The sequence below is a fragment of the Cherax quadricarinatus genome, chromosome 41 (genome assembly GCF_038502225.1).
Source record: "Cherax quadricarinatus isolate ZL_2023a chromosome 41, ASM3850222v1, whole genome shotgun sequence".
NCBI lineage: Eukaryota > Metazoa > Arthropoda > Malacostraca > Decapoda > Parastacidae > Cherax > Cherax quadricarinatus.
Genome location: NC_091332.1, coordinates 8,112,607 through 8,129,300, shown reverse-complemented (window position 1 = coordinate 8,129,300; position 16,694 = coordinate 8,112,607). Strand labels below are relative to the sequence as shown.

The 16,694-nt window shown below is 39.5% G+C and overlaps 2 protein-coding genes across 2 annotated transcripts in view; both read right to left on the bottom strand.

Annotated features, from left to right (window-relative positions):
* Positions 1-16,694, bottom strand: part of LOC138853826 (uncharacterized) — a 152,661-nt gene that overhangs the window by 38,734 nt on the left and 97,233 nt on the right. The window lies entirely within an intron of this gene.
* On the bottom strand, positions 645-12,585 carry LOC128695794 (vitellogenin-like). Its single transcript, XM_053786639.2, has 15 exons — positions 12,427-12,585; positions 11,267-11,509; positions 10,757-10,947; positions 9,104-10,192; positions 8,824-8,971; positions 6,899-8,644; positions 6,491-6,748; positions 6,162-6,325; positions 5,132-5,733; positions 4,553-4,925; positions 3,528-4,202; positions 2,895-3,422; positions 2,407-2,782; positions 2,016-2,293; positions 645-1,787 (listed from the first exon to the last, which is right to left on the bottom strand). The coding sequence occupies exons 1-15, from the start codon at positions 12,479-12,481 to the stop codon at positions 780-782; spliced, it is 7,734 nt and encodes a 2,577-aa protein (XP_053642614.2). The 5' UTR covers positions 12,482-12,585; the 3' UTR covers positions 645-779.

The following is a 16,694-nucleotide window of genomic DNA, read 5'->3' as shown; positions in this document are numbered from 1 at the left end:
TCAGCTCTTCTATCAGTATCTTGTCCTATCTAATGATTAAACTATATATACTGAGAGATGTATTTCTCTAAGCGTATAATACCAGTTTTAGGGATTAAAGTATTCTTGTTTGTTGGTGAAAAGGATACATCCAGCCTTAATGATTCTAGTGTAGTAGACAGATGTTAAACCCCATTTAACCAACCAGTCTACTTTTCTCGCCTCACTGTGAACCTATTGGCGTCGTACATTGCCTGGGGAATGGAATGCAATCAAGTTTGATCTGTAAATGATGACGGTAATTCTTACTTTTTTTTTTTAATTAAGATTTAAGAAAAATTACACGATGGATGAGGGATAATTATTATGGGACTGTAAACATATTCTCTATTGAAATTGTATATTTTCTGATCATGTCTGGATGCATTAATGTTGCATAAATATAGATGAGAACAGTGAATGTATTATATAAAATACACACTTTATTATTCTCTTTGTGCCCGCATTCAGTGGGTACAAGGAAACTGGGCCACCTGGCTTACTCTTGTCAGAGTAGAGAAGCCTCTTCATGCAGTTTGCTACCAAAATAAACAGGTTTTCCCAAAACATGTAAATACACCAATTCGAACCATTGAATTAACTAATGATGGAAAATGAATGCTGCATTTAGATTTACAATTGAATATATTTGTTATCCTTCATTAACTTTTTTTGTATTTTTATATGCGTTTTTCATACATAAGTGTACATAAAAACTACAAAGAGGAAATTACTATGGAGTGCAGATGAGAAGTGAGATGTCAGCAGCTAGGCGGCACCATCAGGTTAACACCCTTGTTAGAGCAGATGATGCGGTAGGCTTGGGCAGCGTCACAAGGCTGGCGCGCGGCGTGGCACATTTTGATGAAGGACCCCGGATGGACCATAGGGTAGCATCTGGACCGAATTCCCACAAGCGCATTACAATGAATGTCTTTTTCTACTGGCACATTGTTATGGTTGTAGGGAGAGATGGAAGGAGTCTGGCACTGCTTGTCCTCTTGCCAGGATGACACTAGCTCTTGAAGGCTGGAAGCATTCCTTCCCGATGGTGTAAACCAGTCATTACCGACTTCCCCATCATAAGTACCCAGAAGACCTGCAATGCGGCCGAAGGTCCAGCCAGACACGTTCACAGATACTACACGTTCTTGGCGGAATACTCGGACTGTCATGAAGGGTGATGTTACATTGACTTCTCGGGGACTCTTTTGAATAAAGACATCACCTGCAGCTAATTGTTGTCTGTTCATCTCATGTCCGTTAACGTTAACACGGAAGTCTGGCTTAACAGTGACAGTAGTGGAGCCAGTAGAAAAGGTGATCTGTGGCGGGGCTGATGATTGTGGATGGGCCATGGTAAGCTTGTTGTTGGCATATACAGCCAAGACAACTTGACACGGTGAACGAGGTGCACGGAGTAGAGCTCCATCAAAGGTAAGGATCTCTGTGTCACTGACAACCATGGCTGTGCGGTTGTAAGGAGGCAACAACTCTGTCATATGGCGGGGCAGCAACGTGTAGTATGCCCAGATTACGTTGTTGATGGGGAAGGGAATGAGGCGGTCATGAACCAAGGCCAGTTTTTCAAGATAATAGATTGGAGTTAAATGAACCTCCTGCAGTAACTGAATCAAAGAATAAACTGGCTTATGCAAATGCATTTTGAATTTCATTTCGCTTTCATTTGTTTCCACACCAAGAGCCCAGATAGCTTCCTGAATGATTTCACTAATATACTCCTCCACCTTATTGGCAATCATGTTTTCCTGAAAGGATGAAAGAAAAATAAGATTTATAATTTGCTTAACAGATTGTGCGTACATACACTGTTACAGACTGGTATAGAATATTGTACACAACCTGTTTTAATTATATACTTTTTAGAAATGAATTAACCTACAAGAATTAATTGATCGTATTAATATCACAGCACCTCTAAAGCTGCATATTAGTCATAAATATAGATAAATTAATGACTACAAAATACTACTAACATTGCTGAGGTCTTTAAGAATCCACTTGATCGTATTTTCAACAACTTTAATCTTTGAGATCCTAATGAGAACGTTCTCAAAATCTTCCTGGAGGGTATCCTTGACCTTGGCCACCATCTCCTGGATGGCCTCGTACTCCTCCGGGTATCGCCGAATAAAGGCGTCGACGTCCCTCTTAAACATTCTGAAGATCCTAGTTTCTTGCAGCTGTTCCAGTAGGCGACGCACTGGCTCTGGAATCTCACCGGTCTCCACCCAACGCGTAGCCTTCACCAAAACTGTTGATATAATATCCCGTATTTCATGTGTAAAAAGTGGTTTCGCTTTAGACTATCATCTCATGATAAATTAAGTAAATCCTTAAATATATACTAAATGAAAATAAACTTACGTTCAATGATGCGCTCTGTGATATCCTTAAATTCTTCTTGCCAAGCTAGAACCTCATGGAGAAGACGACTTCTTAGGTCTCTCTGTATCTTGGCTATACCTGAGAGGATGCTTGAAGAAAATTGTATAACGTACGAAGCTGGCGGACGCCTTAGGAATTCACGGAAAGCCTCATAATGTGGGATGATTTCTTTATAAATCAGATCATGATATATTTCCCTAAGATCATGTTTGACTTCTTCGAGAAGTGTTTCGATCTCTGGGTTAGGGAAGGTAGTGCCTTGTTGCTGTGCTTGTTCCTCCAGATATCTAGACACACTGTCAGCCCATGAGTGAGCAGACTCCATCACTCTCTGCCAGTCTTCCTTCAAAGCGCCCTGCAATTACACACACAATGCTGTAAATTAAAACAAGTTCACACACACTTTGAAGCAAATCTAAAATCAGGACTTAAAAATTCCAATATATATACGAATATATAGATATTACCTTCACCGTGTGCATATTTTCAGATTCGTAAACGAAGTGAACTTCAGCAACAGTAGGAGAGGGAAGTTTGACACGGGCCATTGCTATTGCGTTTCTCCACGGTTGATCCAGGTTACTTTCCGATAAGCTAATCTCAGCTCTGTTCGGATATTGCAGGCCAAGTTTCGTTATGAATTCCTTTTGACTTTCTTGTTTCTTCGAAATCAGTTCGAAGAAGAATGGTCTACAAAGTTTGGAGTGAATATCATAACTTCCGATGGGAGAAGCGTAAGCCACACCCTTGATGTTGACGCCGTTACACTCAGGATCTTTTTCTGGCCCCATCACACCAGCTATGTCCACCACAGCGTCTTCCTCGTTAATCACACGGAAAGTCATTGTTGCATCTCCAGTGAAAATTCGGTCGTACAGGGCCGACACTTGGAAGGATACAGGTGAAGAGGGAGACTTCTGGAACTGCACATCAATGCCAGTCGTATTTTGAGAATAAGCTGCCATTACGGTGACTTTGGGGTGCACTCTCAGTATCTGTAAAAATCATATTTCAGTAATTTAAAAAAAAATATGCTGGAGTATGCAATTATTTATAGTACAAATATTTATTATTGGAGACAACAGGCGATTAAAACTTACCCTGGTAGTTAGTGATGCTTCAATTCTGACAGTGTTGTTGGCGATCATGGTTGACTTTAGCGTGCCTGTAATTTTATCTTCTGTGTCGGGGAAGATGTCCAGCTCTAGTGAGCCTCGCATGGTCTGTCCACTGTATGAATGTTCAACCTTAACTCTGATATCCTTGGACATACCTGGGTGACTCAATCGGCCTTCGTACTTCGATACCTGATCCCAGTAGTTGTGTGAAGATTCTCCAGTGATTTCATATTTGGCCTCACTTTTGTCACTGTCAGGATAGAACTTGAAACTTGACCTTGAAGGAGAATACTCAGCTTCACCCTCCAGAGTGCGGGATGGAGACTCAATTTTCATAGAGTAGGAGGATGGTGTAGGCTTGTGGTAGTGGAATCCATATTTGCCTTTTCCATATTTTCCACTTCCGGAAGAATATTCCTCACCTTCTATGGCAACAATCTCAAGAGCGGACTTGAGGAAATCACGAAGAGCATTCATATCCACGGATGACACAAACTTTTCAACTCCTCCTTCAGGATAAAGTTTCATTTCCCAATTGATCATGGTGGCAGGGGAGTCCCTCTCCGTCAGGGCTTTCAAACTGTAGGATAACTCTTGGCTAACTGATGACATCTCCAGCACAAGAGATCTTCTCAAAGCAGGAGTCCTTACACTTGCCTGTGAAGCAATGCAATTCTTTATTTTCCAATTATTAATATTCATTGTAACACAATATATGTATCACCGTTAATGTGTACAATGCAACAATGTGCATGATGTCAGAAGCAGTGTAAATGATGTTACAATTTGCAAATGATTTCAGAATATGATTTAAATAAAAATTAATGTAAATGATGCCACGTTAAAAATACATGTATAAATAAGTTATGGGAAAATTAAATCAAGCGTAAGGGATAAGATAAATAAATTCACATACCACTTAAATAATTATCTTCTTTACATAATTTCAGTAAACCCTTAAACGGTTCTCAAGTAAAAATGGTTAAACAAAATAAGAAATAACTCACCTTATAATATATTTCACGTTCCTCTGAAGTAACTTGGTGTTTCGCCTCAGCGTGAACTGTAGTCTCCTGTCCTCCTGGTGATGTGAAGCTCATCTCAGACTCCAGCTTGTAGCTGTATGGACTACCAAGCTTTTCAATATCCACAACACTTGTCAATCTGTATTCCCTGTCATCCTGGAACTTGCATTGAAGGTTCATATCTACTTTTGCGGACCTGGATTCAACGTTAGTGTTTAACTTCCATTCCAAGCTCCTCTGTGGTGACGTTAGCTCCAGGTTGAAGCCATTCTCTCCATAGCGGTATTGTCGTAGATTTTCTGCCTCTATATCAAGTTTGACGTGGTACATCTCATTCATGCACTTGACATTGCCACTGAAAATTAAACGTTGCATCTTTTCACACTTAAACTCATTATATTTATTACTGAATATCTCAAAAAACAAATTTTATCCGTTTTGATTTACTTAATACTGTTGAGAAAACTCCGTACATATATTATCCAGTAAAAGCTAAATATATTTTTTTGGAAAATATAGCAATAATTATATTATCAAACTGGAGGGACCAAAGTCACTTACTGGATGGAGACTCTTCCTGGGTTGGATGGGTTGCTAATCACGTTAGTGTCAAGAATGATCTTTTTACTTTGGTCACGATCAGCATCCCAGGCGAAGTCAGCCATCCACTTCTTGTTTTCGAAGTCAATGTCAGTAAACGCTTTTATTCTACGAGGGGCCGAACTCTTCGGTAAAAATTGAGTGTCGAAACTAACATGGATTAGCTTATTGCTGATAATGGCATCAAGTTTCTTATCTACCAAGGCTGGCAGTTGGAACTTAATTCCAATAGTAGTTCCTTGAGAGGAACCAGATTTTATGTTCCATTCAGCCACAAAGACTGGCTCTCGTTGTTTAATAAGTTCCAATGACAAAACTTGTTTGTTTTTAGCAAACACAAAATTGGAAGATAATTTGAATGGCTGTCTGCTTATGGTAATAAATCTAATATCAGTTTGAAGTTTGGCAGAGTCTGATGAGATCTTGGCGGTGACTGGTCCTTCTGCTTGAAATATGACTAGATCTCCGTGTTGGATTGCAGCCTCAACCACGTAGCGACCTGGCCCCTGCTCTTCTTCCTTGCACTCAAACTTGAGGACTTTCATGTAGTCCGGCATGTCCATCTGTAAACAGCAATGCAAGGGATCTGACAAAATTCATCCCTATGATTGTAGGTTGTTCAGTTCATTAGACTAAAACAAAATGTGCAAAAATGCAAAAGATGATGCCTAAGAAACAACTGGTGAAAGTCAAGACTGCATGTAATAGATTTCGTACAAATAGTTCCACTGAAATACATGGTATATTAAAAACTAGTTAAAGAGAATTATATACGATTTTTTCATAGGTTTATCCCGAGTGTTAAACATAAAGCAATATACCCTCACCACCACTTTAGTGTTAAATAGCGTCAACTTATCACGACTAAGTGTTACATATGAGGTAAATTTTCTACCTTTATTGTGTTAAGTATGAAGCAGAGCAAACTTACCATACAGTAGTATGAGCTTACTACCACTGTAATGTAAGGTATAAAGTTGCACAAACTTACCGCAGCATAAATTCTGCACGACTGTATAGTGCAAACTCGGGTAGCTTCAAGGTCAGCCACCTTCACATTATCTTCAGAACGAATTACTTGTAAAGATACTCCCTTCTTCCCATGTTCATAGTAGATACTGGAAGCTGCTTTGTACTCAGCGCGGCCCATTTTCACTGAAGTGATGATATTTAAATTAGAACACACAAAAAACATTTATCCCTCTTAATAATTCTGCGTTAATGATACCAGACACGAGAAACCTTTAAAATAGTATAAATAATATATAAATGTTCTAATATATTTGAAATTTGGCTTCAGAAATTAGAAAAATACTATGCCTTTAGCTGTTGTCTTGCAAACAAAGTCCGTGTAGAGTCTTCCTTGTGTAGTGTGGGTGGCCTCAAGAGAGATAAAGTCTTCATTCCTGCGAGCTATCTTGAAGGCAGAAGAAAATTCAACCTTGTCGCCAGACTCTGATGTCTGACGGACAAATGATATGACCTTCCAGCCTCCCAAGCCGGTGTGGAACTCAAATTTGCGTAGCTTTCTTGGTAGAGGCACGCGGGAGTGTGAAGCGTACCTCAGGTCCACTCCACCTGTATAACAGTCATGGATTATATACTTTATATTTATTTTTTATAGGAGAACGTTTTGTAAATTTGTTAAACTGAAATCTATAGGATTTTGCTAATTTCCTCACTGGATAATTATTCTACAAAACTGGTTAACTTGCAAATTACACTTACCCTCTAGGTTCAGGTCAATGTAACTTTTCCATGCATTCTTTGTCTTTGCTAAAATATCCAGTGATATTTCAGGGCCATTATTTTTCTTGCTAAATTTCCACTCGATGACTTGAGACTGAGGGGAGAAATCTTCGCTTCTGCTGACGTACATTGTTACGTGGTATTCCATGTCCTCTGTTGTTGACCTGGCCATAATATCTGCTTTTATTGCGTGGAATATTTCTGTATCACTAGACTTGTATTTAGCAAAAGCTTGGACACCTTTCTGGTTTACCTTGTTGGTAAAGTGGGCACCGAACTTGCTGCTAACGTCAGAGAATCCCAGCTCTGCTGAAATCTTGTAGGAATCTTCTTCTTTGGTATAGGACACAACGGTTTCAACGTCCCTTGCAGTAGTGGCTCCAGGCACTTCTAGCTTCATTTTAATCAATTTTCTGTTGCTGTCGCCCTGAATTGCTGTTTTCACGATATATCCTTTCACTGAGGGATCAACTTTCTCCAAGAATAACTTTGCAACAAATGGCGTACCCTGTAGGAAACTGTTGCTACGGAGTATGTCGAAGAAATTGAATTTGTAGCAAAGTTTAATACCAATACCTGACTCAAGTGAGTTGGAACAAGACTGATGTGTGACTTCGTCCTCACTTGATGGTGAAACTGAGACAGTTGTTTTAGGTTTTCCTTTTACCTCTTTTATAAAGTGAATTTTACTCTCTATATCAATGAAGTCCATCTTGGCTGGGATGTCCAGTTCAAGTTCTAGTTCATTATTGTTCTTTGGTCTCACCATAAAGGAGACACCATTGCTACTGGAGATCGTATTTTTCATTTCGAGGCCTGTCTTAGAGATATGACAGTCATAACCAACGAAGCCATCAACCTCCACAGACAAACTGGGAACAAGCTTCAAGATACTTTCACCTTTTTTCCAGTTAGCTATCATATTTACAAGGTTGAGATTTCCCTCAATCTGCATTCCTAAAACAGCTGTTCCGTCCATCTTAAGCTTGAATGGAGTGCCCTGGATGGTGGGGAAATAATAGTCCAAGTGCAATTGAGCAGTTCTGGCAGAATTGATGTTTAAGTGCTTCATTTGATCGACGATGTCATTGAAGTAAGAGAAAAAGGCTTCTATAAATCTGTCAGCACTGATGTCCGTCAAGTCTCCAGCTAATGAGGCAAAACTTATCTCCTGGCCCATAAAGCGAGCAAAAACATCAGCCTTGGCTAATCTTGATTCATCACTGTAGAGATTATGGAAGAAGTTGGACAATGTAGACATATCAATTGATCTTTTATGTTTGAAGTCTCCATGGAAATGTTCTAGGAATTTGTTTTTCTTTTCATGAAACAATGATGTCATTTCACTGAATATTTGTTTATAACTAGCTTTCTGGAAGTAACTTTCTGGGCCAAACAGTTTCTCAATAAATGGATCTAGGCCTTCAAATCGTGCACCAACCTCGCCTATGTTCATTGAGATTCCCTCTAAAGCAGCAGTGAGGTTGAAGTCAATAGATCGAGGGATGAAGGATCCTGGAGCGTAGATGATGTTGGACTCCAGGCCAGCACCAATTCCCAGATATGGGGAGAAATAAGACAGGTCTATATTGCGAGAATATTTTGTGATGTCTTGCTTAAAATCTCTTGGAAGAAGAACATTCGTCAAATTGTATCTGAGGTGTTCCTTGTGCGGTACTTTGGTTTCTTGAAGATTCAATAGGTGACTCAATATGAACCCACGAACTGAAATGAATCAGAATAATATAATTTATAGTCACTTATTGTAACTCTCGGGGAAAGTGTATGGGAATCTCGAATATTAGATAATTGTATATATCATAAAAAGAACAAATCTTTTAATATACAATATGAAAATTATTTTAACTATATGAAACAACAGAAGACTCGAATTCATATTTTACCCTGTGTGTTTTGTTCAAAGGAAATTTTGCTAACAATTTTTTCAAAATCTTTCTTCGTGGCACATCGAACCGCCATAAGATAAGAAGCAATGCGCACTTCTGTGTCTTTGGTAGGACTCACAGCTATATTGACTAGTTGTTCGGTTGGCTGCAGAAGAAAAAGTATACAAAATATAAAATATATACAATTAGAAAATTATTAAAAATATTTGAATAGTATTTCCACCTTAAGTTTTGCATCAGTAAGCAACTCAATTTAATGATTTGAAATGATACTTACAGAGCTATGACATTTTGTTTGTCTGAAGGCTTGTGCCGCAGCCACACGGATCCTCTTCTCAACTCCTTCAGTCTCCATACACCTGAGGACAGATGTGGTGACCTCTTGGGTCATCACACCCATGTTACCCAGAGCCTTGAGTGTTGTTAGGGCAGCTTTTACAGTATGTTCGTCGTTAGAAGCGGAACACTGTCTTCTTAGTTTATTGCCTAGAGCTTCAACTAGGCTTCTGACCGGTGCTTGCTCATGACAGTTATGATTGTGACGACAATAAGTATTTACCATAGAAGCAGCAGCCAGAGTGGGCATTGCTAGAGGCCGGGTGGATTCAAACAATGGTTTTAACGCCATCATGGCGTGGATACATGGACGAGGAAGGAGGTAGAAAGCAGTAGTGTAGAGGACAACACGACTACTTGTGGAACGTTCGCTCACCAGCTCCTTCACCATAACTTTTACTGCACCAGACTCGTGGACGAAGCTAACAGCATCCAAGAAAAGTTCTTCCAGCTTCTTTGGATCTTGACAGTATTGGCCACTGCGAATTTTTTCCAAGGTTTGTTCCACTACCTCTTCGGGCACCATACGCAACAGCTGTGCTGCCCTGGCTACCAAAGCAGCAGCATCACGTTCAACAATATCTCTGGTCCTCTCACAGACCTGCCCCATGAGCTGATCCAACTGGGCTACCATGGACGGGTCTTTCTTAGGTGTATCATAGTCATACTTGAGACTCTTGCGGATCATGTTACCTTGAGGAATATTAGGTGAACGCTCACTGGATTCGGATAGATATTTCAGGGTTGACTCCTGTTTGGCTTCAACATACTGATAGAATCCATAACTGGGCCGGACTACTTTCTTATCCTCACAAGTGATGGTGGAGTAGATTCCATCTCTAATTTCTTGTTTACACTTACTCTTAGACTCTTCCAGAGGCAGAGGACCTCTGAGCCAGGGAACCTGGGTCTCAGCAGGGGTGGGGTAACTTTCCTTGCACAGTCGGTGATTCTTCTCCTTCCACATAATAACGCTGTCTCCATGATTCTCTACTTCATACCTCGTTGGACACTTCCCTACTACATCCATCTATCAAGATAATTTGCATTTTAAGACCCTGTAATAAATCTCGGATAGATATTTATTTGTAAATGTCAAGTGGTAAAATGTCAGCAATATATCTAAATAAGGAACATAAAAGCCCAAAAATGCTATTAATCTTTTAACTTAAATTTGAAAAACTGAAATAAAAATTCTTTTAATTTGTTTCGAAAATAATTATGAAGTGGAAGACATGAAACTGCCCTAACGCTGGAGCCATTAAGAAAGTAATCATACAGTGGAAAAACTTGAGGAATTATGGAGAACAACCGGTTTAGGTTAGAGTGCAATTTTAATAATAATGTTAGATATACTTTAAACCTGACAAAGTAGCCTAAAGGTTTTCGGTTCATTATATAAATTTGTCATGTTACATTATTTTCCTTTCAAACTTATAAAAGCTGCTCATTTTATTTGTAATTACCGTATGATATAATGAGTCAAACCCCTCATAAAAAGATATACAAAATAGATAGAGAAGGAACATACACTATCCATTTTTTAAGGGGAAAAAAACTTGAAAACATGTCTTGTGACAAATTATTAGATTACCTCAGTAATATTTCGTCCTGAATTAACTGTGGAATTTGATGGGAGGGAATTCTGGAAGACTGAGGCGACGCCTTTTTTAATGTTGACGGACCAGGTATCGTCGTCAGGATGACTACACACATGCTGGACTTTGCCATCGCTCACAGCCACCACCAGTGGGTACCTCTCCAGGAATCTGGCAGCGTCTGGGGCTAGGAGCATACCAGTAGTTAGTAAAACTAGTGTCAGCCATAGAAAAGGCTATTCTCATCGAAGCCTAATAGTAGAGAGAAGCTATCCACATAGGAAACCTTAGTAATTCCATATCTTGATACACATTCATCACTGACTGAAAGTTTTCACATTGAAGCAATACTAATATCCATTCTGATTTATCTCGAACATCTTGCAAATAAAATTATTCGTGTTCCAGTTGATTCAGTGATTCTTTCTATTACCTTTGGTACATTTCATGCTTTCCAACTTCATCTTTACAATGAAGTCACTATATTTCCTTCCCAGATTACTCACCCCTAGATCCATCCACATTCGTTTCCTTTAAGGAGATGACCATGTCACAGGGACTGATCCATGACAGTTCAACTCGCTTGGACCATTTCGTCTCTGACAGTGCACCTTCCGTGCCCTTCAGCTGGATCTTTGAATTCCCGGAATACTTGTAGGTGTAGGTCTTTCCTTCTTGGTAGAAGAGTTTGGGAGAGCCTGCGATGGGACATTCCCTGGAGCATACGGCTGCATCTCCTTCATACGGTGCTAAGACAAACAAAAGAAAATCATAGTATATATAAGATTCCTCTCTCCTTAAAAATTAATTTCTAGATCCCAAACTACGGCAGGGTTCCTTATATGGGCCAATAGGCCTACTGCAGTGTTCATTCATTCTTATGTTCTTAGGAGCTACGATGTCATTATTACACACTCTTTAGGAAAGGAAACAAAATCTTCTAATGTTTGTTGCATATTTGACTCAGGTAGCGTTTATGAAAATAAATGTGGGTAAGTAATTGTAAATTTAGAGTGCCCCCAGTGTGTTTTTCTAATTGGTCGAGGCTCCAGCATTCAGCATTTCCCATTCTTTCATAAAATGTAATAAATATTCTAAAACCAGATAATTCTTAGTTTTAAAATCAGTACTAGAGAAGGGAGATAAGTAAGCATAGCTTTATTATTTGACTGAAAAAATGCAAACCATTTGTTATGTCACCCTGGTGAACAAAAAAACTATTTATATATTCTGAGAACTGAAATATGCCCAGGTAGTAACTAGCAATGCTGAGGACCGTTTTATCATATTCTCAACATTCAGTAAGCAGTTTCTCCCTAACATCCGAATTAGATTCACTCGCATTCATAAAATCCAAATCCCCATCCTCCTTCAGAGTGCAGGCACTACTTTGCACACCTCTAGGACTGAGGTCCAGCTAACCGATTTCCCCCGAATCCCTTCATAAAAGTTACCTTTCTCACACTCCAACAGTCCGTCCATTAGTAACCACTTGTCTCACTCCTATCCAGCACGCACACAAGCCCCTAAAACTGGAAGTTTCTTTAACTCCCCATCCCTTACTCTGTGTTACCTTCACCAGAGCCACAGAGTTTCTCTGGGAGTATATAAGGCCCGAGGAGCATGTTACTATATGTGTACAGTGGTATTGTGTAATGAGACTCACCTGTGGCAGCCCCTGCCACCAGGGCGAGGACAACAAGAACTGTGGAGGTGGTCATATCTGGATGACACCAACACTGCCACTGCTGATTCCTACTTTAAAGTCTCCCACTTATATACCTGTCGCTCCGAGGGTCAGACATTTGATAACGGTAGCAGTATAGAAAAGAGTGTCAAGAGATAATAATTTACACGCACGTACATATGATAGGCACTTTGATATGACCAAAGTTCTAAAACATTGTTCTGACTAGTTCATCAGTGTTTTTTTTAAATAGGGTACTAAAAAACGCGCGCGCGCACACACACCCAGAGACTTATTATAATCAAGGGGAAACGCTAAACCCGTAGGATTATACAGCGCCTGTGGGGGGGATGTGGAAGATATTCAGGCGTAATTCAGGGAACTGGAGCACAGATCCAACTCCCTAGATCAAGAGCCCCTCACCAGCGTCAAGGAACCTACCTGAAGGGGTAAATGGACACAGATGAAACTAATGTGATTTTTACTGTAGCAACATTTCTCTTTCCAGGAGCTTCATAACGGCTTGACAAAGCTCCTGTAGAGCAGAACGCCGCCACAATAAAATATCATATTATATGCAAAAATTACTGTACCTGTGAGTTTTAATCACAAAGAAACACACTGCGTAGCCAATGAGGGCGGGAGAGCAACTAAATGGTCAACAAAACTGCTTAATGAAATGAGTTTTTTATTCGTCCACATTTCAATGAAGTAAGCTGAGTGAGAGAGAACAGCACACTCTCAAAAGTAAAGATTCTATTTAATAGAAAAGAAAAAAATATCAATATAAACTATTTAAACTCACTTGGAAAGAGCGGCCATGTTTTGTTGGAAGCAATCTATTTCGTTAAACATGACTTATGAGAGAAAAACGAAGAAAAAATAATGAATATGTATACATAGAGATACGCATCACAGTATATGCACTATTGAGAAGACCCGGGCCGGCAGTACCGGCGAATCTACAACAGCTATGTAGCTCCATCGCTAGCGCACTCAGCTCACACACTGAGGTCCGGGGTCCGAATCTCCTCCAGTACGGCTGGAAAACATTAGGGACGTGTTTCAATAAGACACCTGCTGTTCCTGTCCCTGTTCACCCATCAGTTTAAAATGGGTACCTGGGTGTTAGTCGATTGGTGTGGGTCGCATCCTGGGGCAAAACTGACCTAATTTGCCCGAAATGCTCTGCATAACAAGTGGCTTTCTATATAATAGGATGTCATTGATGTCATCTTGGCCTGTATACCATGTACATGCACTTGTAGTAAATAAAGATTATATTAACAATATAATACCCTGTTGGTTTACAATAGTGTTAGTTAGCTATGTGTAAAACCTGTCGACTGCATGTTTTTATTAGAATTTCAGTTCACCAGTATTCGACCACTCAAGAATACTATAAGCCCTTAAACAATGATTAAAATAAACATCTCTTGTATAGCTCCCTGTGCAGCAGAAAATAAGTAATATACCCTTTCATTTTTTTTCAACAAACCGGCCGTATCCCACCGAGGCAAGGTGACCTAATTTAAAAAGATTTAAATTTAGTAATTTATACAGAAGGGGTTACTAGCCTCTTGCTCCCAGCATTTTAGTCGCCTCTTACGACACGCATGGCTTACGGAGGAAGAATTCTGTTCCACTTCCTCACAGAGATTTTCAAGTTATGCTTAATTAATTATTAAGAAAAGATTGGCGATACATCCAACACTTCAATGGATAAAAAGCCTATGTTTACACGTCTGAGACCAATTTCAAGATAGACAAAGTAGTACCCTCATCTCATCTTTATTATAAGTGTGGTAGGAGGCTGATTGGACTCAGTAGCCACCGTCAACAATAAAACTCTGAGACTTTATACACAACCTAATCAACACAACAGAGACCAGCATTCTGTGGATGTCTCTATAACTTCCTTTAACAAATTTAACACAAAGAGTAATACTAAACACAGTAAAGTCAGGGGCTCTCAGCCTTTTCTTCATCCTCATTTCTGACACAGACAAAGATGTAAGCCACAGCTCAGCGTCCTCTTTTGCTAATGATACCAGAATTTACATGACAGTGTCATCCATCAAGGACACTGTAAATCTTCCAGTGGACATTAACCGAGTATTTACATAGGCTTCAGAAAACAATATGAAGCTCAATGAAGACAAATTTCAATTACTACGCTATGAAAAACTCGAGGAAATACAAGCTGGATCGGAGTATAAAACAAATTCCAACTACACAATAGAGCGAAAACCTAATGTGGGCTGTTATAATTTATTACATTTTTATGGATTTAGGACATCCTAAACTACCACAGAAATGTGCTGCAAACCGTATATGAAAAGCTAATTGCTCAGAGGAAAGGTGTGACGTCAGTCTTTAGGTGAGTAAGCGTCTGTACATTGTTGCTCACTAGACATCTTTTTTTGGTGATAATTTGTGTCTAGACCGAGCGAGACGCTGAGGCCGCGTCTGTTAATGCCCCCTCCCCCCAGTGGCAGCAGCCTTGTAACAATAACACTGTCAGCGCACAATTTCTGAAGAAAAATACAAATGCACCTTTGTGTTTCACCATTTTTCTTATGCTGAAATATTTGTTGTTGATGGATGCTGTGGGTCTAGAGAATAAAACCTCCACCTTCACGCTCCCCTTGGCCAGTGAAGGGTCTAGGGAATACATTACTTTTTGTTTTTTTAAAAGCGATTTGTATAACTTGTATCTCAAGATTATTATCATATTATTACCACCACATAATTTCCACAAAATACTGTCACACTACTTCAATCACATATTTACCAAGATATCATTACTATATCAAAATCTACTGTATGACACACCAACATCGTTTAACTAATTTAATTGTTTTAAGGTTACCTGGAGGTTATTCCGGGGATCAACGCCCCCGCGGCCCGGTCCATGACCAGGCCTCCCGATGGATCAGGGCCTGATCAACTAGGCTGTTACTGTTGGCCGCACGCAGTCCAAAGTACGAGCCACAGCCCGGCTGATCCGGCACTGACTTTAGGTATCTGTCCAGCTCTCTCTTGAAGGCAGCCAGGGGTTTATTGGCAATTCCCCTAATGCTTGATGGGAGGCTGTTGAACAGTCTTGGGCCCCGGACAAGATATGTTAAGAATTATATGATATCCACTCAGTATACGTAATTCAGTTTTATGGACCATTATTTCAGTTTTATGGATCATTATTATTATAATCAAAACTAAGCGTTAAACATTTTATGAAACAAAGGCTTCATCCAGCCTGGGATGAAGTGGGCATTATCTATCTGCATTATTACATTGTGCTCTTCAAACAAGAAACTAGTTGCTCTAGTATACTTGATTTCTTCAAGCAGTTGCCAGAAGCAAGAACATTCTGTTACAAACTCATTTTTGGGAAGGGTAGTGTATATGTTTCTATTATATAAAATTTGCAATGTTACTAAATAGATGAAGGCTTAATTCTCCATCTGCTAAAAGTGATTCTGGTATTACCTATTTCTACTCACAGGAATTTCCTGTATTGTTCATACTGTGTACAGTATTGGGACAGAGTTACAGCTAATACTGTATTCTACAATATTCAACTCATGCTCAGTAGCTTGTAAGTTCGAGCCCTCGGTATTCCTATATCATATTGTTAAGGTCAAGTTCTTTGCATGAAACAGACTTCACCAGGCAGGTAAGTGAACGCGTATTGGTGCCTTCGGTGATGGTAACAGAATCTTCAGGTTCCTTTTAATGTTAATTTCCATTCGTGAGCAGTAATAGCAAGCAGTGTTAAATGCTTAATATAAAAAATATTAGTTACTGCAGCTAGTTGTCTAAGAAATTATCATTCATGAATATTTTATAGTAAGCGTGTATGCACCTGGAGAAGAAAGAAGTGTAGAGGAGAGAGAGAGATTCTGGGAAATGTTGAGTGAATGCGTGCGGAGTTTTGAATCAAGTGTGAGAGTAATGGTGGTTGGGGATTTCAATGCTAAAGTGGGTAAAAATGTTATGGAGGGAGTAGTAGGTAAATTTGGGGTGCCAGGGGTAAATGTAAATGGGGAGCCTTTAATTGAGCTATGTGTAGAAAGAAATTTGGTAATAAGTAATACATATTTTATGAAAAAGAGGATAAATAAATATACAAGGTATGATGTAGCACGTAATGAAAGTAGTTTGTTAGATTATGTATTGGTGGATAAAAGGTTGATGGGTAGGCTCCAGGATGTACATGTTTATAGAGGGGCAACTGATATGTC